Source organism: Melospiza georgiana, chromosome 3, assembly GCF_028018845.1.
Source record: "Melospiza georgiana isolate bMelGeo1 chromosome 3, bMelGeo1.pri, whole genome shotgun sequence".
NCBI classification, from domain to species: Eukaryota; Metazoa; Chordata; class Aves; order Passeriformes; family Passerellidae; genus Melospiza; species Melospiza georgiana.
The window spans coordinates 14,946,490-14,952,489 of NC_080432.1; the positions used below are offsets into that span (position 1 = coordinate 14,946,490).

Sequence of the window (6,000 nt, forward strand, 5' to 3'; positions counted from 1 at the left end):
CTGAAGAACAGCAGCTGACACTGAGCATTGCAGAATGGTTGATTTAAGCATATAAAAACCTATTTGTGCCTTCCAAGAGATTACATTTGGATAAAGCCTTTCTGTGCCTGTATGAAATTTAGGAGACCTTGTGGGTAGACAGTGGGGCTCTGGCACTGACAGGAAATAGAGCATTAATGCAGTGCAAGGCTCACAGTCTCCACCTCCCTTCAGGGGTCTTTTCTCAGGCAAAAGAAACTCTACTTTGCACAATACATGAGTTTTCACTCTTTCTTCTAAAGCTATTTTGGTGAAAATGTAGCCATTAATGAAGTACTTTAGAGCATGAAGCCCAGGTTATAATAACTGAGAAGCCACAAAAGGCAGGCAATCACAATTCTTCCTTGAGACCTTTTTCCTCTGTCTCCAGGACACCTTTGGCTGTAAAATCATTCTTTGCTAATTATAAACTTGACAGCCCTTCCACAGTTGCATTATATATGATTAATGTGCATCTCCAGTCAGCTAAAAACATTCAGTCTTGCTTAACACCCAATAAGCAAGTTTATTCCACTTCTGCACAGAGAAATCCTTTATAGCCAGGTCCCAGAAAACAAGACAAGGACATGGAAAGCTGATGAGTTTCAACACACAGATTTTTTTGTAGTACCTTTGTAGCAACCCTGTTTCCATCTGCTTTGACAGAGCATCTCCTTCCTCCTAGATATAAATGAGTGTGAGACCACTAATGAATGCAGAGAGGATGAAATCTGCTGGAATTACCATGGAGGGTTCCGTTGTTACCCCAGAAATCCTTGTCAAGAGCCCTACATCCTTACCTCGGAGAAGTAAGGGAAAACTGAAATCTTGTGTTTTAGGCTCATCCTGAAGAAGGGCCATGAAGGAATGAAGAGAACTTTGTGTTTTAATGCCTTTTGCTGTGCTCTCCCCTGTCTGTGTGCAGCCGCTGCGTGTGCCCGGTGTCCAACGCCATTTGCCGGGAGCTGCCCTACTCGGTGGTGTACAAGTACATGAGCATCCGCTCCGACAGGACCGTGCCCTCCGACATCTTCCAGATCCAGGCCACCAGCATCTACCCCAACACCATCAACACCTTCAGGATCAAGTCTGGCAATGAGAACGGAGAGTTCTACCTGAGGGTGAGTACTGGGGGCACTCAGACCCTGCCTCCACACTGCCCCATCCTTGTGACAACCCCAAAGGTTCCCAGAAGGCTTCCACAACACCCTTAAGTTCAGCAGCTTTTGCTGCTTCCTTACCAAGTGTGCTGTTTCCAGTTTTTAACAAGCCTTTAACTCTCCTACCTGAAAACCCTAAACGGTGACTCCAGCTCTCAGGAATATTTAGCAATCCTGGGATAGCCATGTCAGATTCACACAAAATAACTCTCTGCCTTCCCCTCTCTGTACCAACACGTCAGATAAATCTGAGGACACAGATAAATCTAGGACACAACTATAGAAAGATTCCTTTTACAATTACATGAATTACAATTCTTATTTTACAAAATAAGAAATCAATAACAGCATTCTAGAAATCCGTGCCCCATCCCAAGGTAAGCTCAGGGCAACTTACAGTGCTGTTGAGACATAATTAAACCTTCATTTCCCATAGGAAAAATCGAGGAAGTTCAAAATACTTGGGATGGCAGTATTTCCTGTTAGTGGGATGCATTCAAATAGGTCCACATGAATGGGAGTGTCTAGAATATCTGCTTTCTAAGCAGATGTTTTTTGGGTTTTTTTTCATTTTATTGAACCCCTATAATATTTACAAATTCCTGAGAAATCCTTCCTTCATATATGGCTTTACACTCAGTAAAACAGATTCAGCACAAAAACCTTCTATCAGAAATACAGTAATTGGGAGGTTTTCATGTTTGATTATTTTCCTTCCAATCAGGAGATTATGGGCTTTTGATAGTACAGCAAGTGTACCAAGCTGTGGTATTGCCATTTACACCACATTTACCCAAGGTGGGAATAGGGAACTACTCATCCACATATCATTTGTTGTGACATAACAAATCCAGGGGAAAACACTGGATTACAGGTTACACATCAAAACCCCCTAACTACCCCCAAAATACAAACAGCTACTTGCTTAAAATAAAAACAAGATCACTGCAGGTCCCACTTGGGTTAGACCCCAGTGTGGCCCTCAGATTGACCCTTGGAGTTCTCACCTCCTGTTGCCACCCAACAAGAAATCACAGGCCTTAAATAAGGAAGTACCTGTTTATCCTGCCAGGGGACTGTGGTAAACAAAAGCTTACTTGGAAGTTATTCCTACTGTTGTAGTAAAATGCTGAGCTGGCTCCTGGATGCAGCAGATGGGTTGGATCCATCTGACCACCCAACTCACATGACATGGGGAGAAAATATTTGTAGTAGGCAAAGAGAGAGATGGAGCTGACCCATCTGGAAAAGGCAAAACTGTTGGACAAACCAGCAGCATAACCCCAGATTGAGAAAAGAGCTTTGAAGCAAAACAAGATGGGGATAGCAATAGGCACACACCAGTAACAAAAATTCCCAGTGTTTACAAGGACAGCACAACTTCTGGAGCATGAGCCACAAGACAGAGTTTTGACTTTCCCTCCACTGAACAAACTACCTCACTGTTAAAGACATTAGAGCTCTTGTTTCACTTGTTCTCCATTTTAAAACCTGGTAGATGGGGTTAAAACAAAAACCATCTTGGGATAGATTACCACTTCCCACATCCTCCCAGGGAGTCAGCATAACCAGGAACAGATTTTGCAGCACAGTTTATTCCTGTGGGGCTCAGTCAGGTGGAGCTTTCCCTGCAGCACAGCCAGGTGTGAGATTAGCCATGGCCCTTTGGAAGTGTTAAAAAAGTGCCCTTGCCTGGTGCAGGCCTGTGCTGAGGCAGAGCCGTGAGGGAGGGGGGGGACCGCACAGAGCCGTGGCACAGCAGCAGGAGTTGCTGTGGGCTGGGCTGAGCCGGGCTGTGCTGTTGTTATTGTTGCAGCAAACCAGCACGGTGAGTGCCATGCTGGTGCTGGTGAAGTCGCTGTCGGGCCCCAGGGAGCACATCGTGGACCTGGAGATGCTGACAGTGAACAGCCTGAACTACCGCACAAGCTCGGTGCTGCGGCTAACCATCATCGTGGGCCCCTACGCCTTCTAGCGCCCGCAGCCACCCCGCACCAAAGAATAGTACCCAAAACGAAGCACTTACTATTGTTATTTATAGATTTTTGCTCTCTTTTTTAAAAGAATTTGTTTAGTAAGTTGATCTCTGTTATTCGCACGTTACACCTGTAATTCCGAATTAGTAGATGTGTTCCATAGTATAACATGGGCATTGTCACTTTCTGTATAAAGATTTAAATCTTTTTTTTTATTACCTTCCTTGGACTAGATACATACTATGCTTTTATATGAGAACTGTATGTTCATACTATCCTGTAAAGCTTCACACACCCTTCCTAGCCAAATAGGTCATGCAATTTAAAAGTGATCTTCTGTTTTGTTTTTATTTTAAATTCTAATGCAGCTACACTGAATCTCAAAAAATAAAAAAATTATGTAGTACGAATGATACACAAAGTAACAGTTATCTGATAAGCTAAAATATATTTCTTATTTTTAACTACTTTGTAACAAAAGGTAACAGTAAAAAATTATTTCTGTAGACATTTATGTGCTATCACAGTTGGATTTTCTAATCTGGGTTGGAGGTAAAGTGACACTGTGAGAAATGCTTTGCATCAGGTTTTTGTATGCAGATTGTGTTAACCATACCACGAAATAACATTACGTTCTCTCCAAAAAAATAGACCATAGGAAGAAAATATCCCCAACAAAGAAAGAAACTCCAAATGGGAAATCACCAGGCAGGGCACAAATGTCCATGAGAACACTGTTGGTAGTTACTGCTCAGAGGGAGGCAGCATTTTCAGACTGAAGTTAACATACTATTTTCCAGAAATATGTTGTATACTAAGAATTGAGTGCATTTTCTTATTAAGTTATATCATTTTCAAGCACTCAGTCCGGTTCTTGCTCTTACAACTCAGATGTATCATGTACAGTGTTCATAAAATTTATTTCTAATTCAAGAACTAATAACATCTTTTGTAATATGTAAAATCTTATTTCTTGTTTAAAATGTAGTAGTTAATCCTTTGATGTACAAAATTTTTAATAAAGATCCTACCATATTGTATTTGGTCTCTTTAGAGGTAGCTTGTTACTACTGCTGTTATTGCCACGTACTGTGGGAGTTGGCAAAGCCGTGTTGAGGTCTGAACAGTCAGAGGGATCCAGATCTCCGCCTGTACAGGATGAGTTCTTGGAAGACTCACAACACAATTCCTTTGTAGAAGAATAAGCCTGCTGCCTACTGAGATTTAGTTTTACTGACAGCAAAAGTTCAGAGCAAAACTTTGAGCAGGCCACAACCACTGTGACTGAGGGCAACACATCCCTCTGCCTGGGCAGACTGCAGAGCAGGACCCCATTATCCAATGATCATTCCTGCAGGAAGTCATTTGTGGCTTTAAACAAACATTTCATCTGCCAAAAGGCTCAGAGCATGTGGCTGCAGCACAGGCCAGGAAATGGTGCTGGTGCTGGGTCACGTTCTCTGCCTGGGGCCCAAAGCAGTGGGGTGAGACCCTCAGCACTTCTCATCCCTTCCAGCAGGGAGGGGCTCCCCAGGACAAGTCCAGTTGCTCTGTAGTGGGATTTAACTGGGGTTTGCCGTGGTGAAAAGTCTCTGTGACAGAGTTTGGCTTGCAGGGAGCTCCTTCCTCCCCATTAATGCCTCCAAACCCACTCAGTCTGAAAGCCAGCTCCTCGTTCCACACAAGCACTGAGCAAGCTGCCTCCAACCTCCTGCTCCTGCATGCAACTCCCATGGCAAATGCTCATCTCTACACATCCTTTAATCAACTTTGTCTCTCCATGTAGACTGCCCTCATGAGCTGTGCTGCCTCTCAGGCACCCCCTTCCATCGCCAACATCAGCACTGTTCTTTTACACCAACTTTTAACTTCCAAATTGCGCAATTCAGCATTGCCCAGTCCAAGAAAATCAGTTTTGGTGCTTTTCTGGGCAATTCTCTTGAGAGGTGCCCAGAGGAGGCTCAAGTGGCTTTGCCTCCTTAAGGGCCCAGAACTTGAAGGGCAACAGGCTGGTCCCTGGAGCAAATTAAGGAACCCACAAATCATCCCTGAAGTCTCCAAGCTGCCAAGATCTGTCCCAAGGATTTTCTGTACCAGTTTTTATATCAGTTTTACCAACAGCCCTTTTAAGCCTTCCTTTTAAAACTCTGCTCATCTGACAGTAACCCAAACTTGATCACTTTATATAAAAATATTTCTACACCTCTCAAAGGGCAGGAGCAGCAGAGGCAGTTTCACCTCACACATGTGTCCAAGTCATGCTCAGCCTGCACAGTCCTGCACACCTCACTGTGCAGGATTCTTGGCTTAATCCATTTTATTTACACACCACTGCGCTGCTCCCTGTCTGTTTGCAATATCCAGGTGCCCAGCAGATCACTGAGAGCCCAAAGTGGCCGAGTCAGAGGCTGTCACAGCTCAGGAGGGCAGATGCAGCCATGGGTCACTGTTCTGCAGGCTGGTTCAGCCTGAAGGTGGTCACTGGGCGTGGGCAGCACTTCCATGAGCCCAGAGCTGGAATAACAGCAGCCCCTCCAAAGCAAAACAGGAGCTGAGCAGAAACTGGCAGGGGGTGGCTGGTTTTGTTTTGGGTAGGGGTGGAGTACGTGACTGAGCCTGAGAGGAGCCCACAGTCAGAATGAGAAGCCGGTTCAGAGCCTGAACCAGGAGAGCTTTTGCACACCAAAAACCCTGCATGTTTTTAGGAGAGAAACCTACAGGTCCTCCAGTTCTCCAGGCAAGCAAAGCTTCACCTGCTCCCTACAAATTGTACAGAAGTGCAGCAAACACACAAGAGTTTGAAAAGCTACTTGGATTATAAGAGACACTAAAATCCCAAGAAGTTA

General features: G+C 44.3%; 1 protein-coding gene across 2 annotated transcripts in view; it reads left to right on the forward strand.

The window, feature by feature from the left end:
• EFEMP1 (EGF containing fibulin extracellular matrix protein 1) overlaps positions 1-4,172 on the forward strand; it is a 45,265-nt gene extending 41,093 nt beyond the window's left edge. For both annotated transcript variants that reach the window (XM_058020454.1, XM_058020456.1), the window contains exons 9-11: positions 704-827; positions 944-1,139; positions 2,995-4,172. In XM_058020454.1, the coding sequence (XP_057876437.1) occupies positions 704-827; positions 944-1,139; positions 2,995-3,153 (479 nt within the window). In that variant the 3' untranslated portion in view covers positions 3,154-4,172. The remainder of the gene's footprint in view (positions 1-703; positions 828-943; positions 1,140-2,994) is intronic.
• Positions 4,173-6,000: the final 1,828 nt, after the last annotated feature.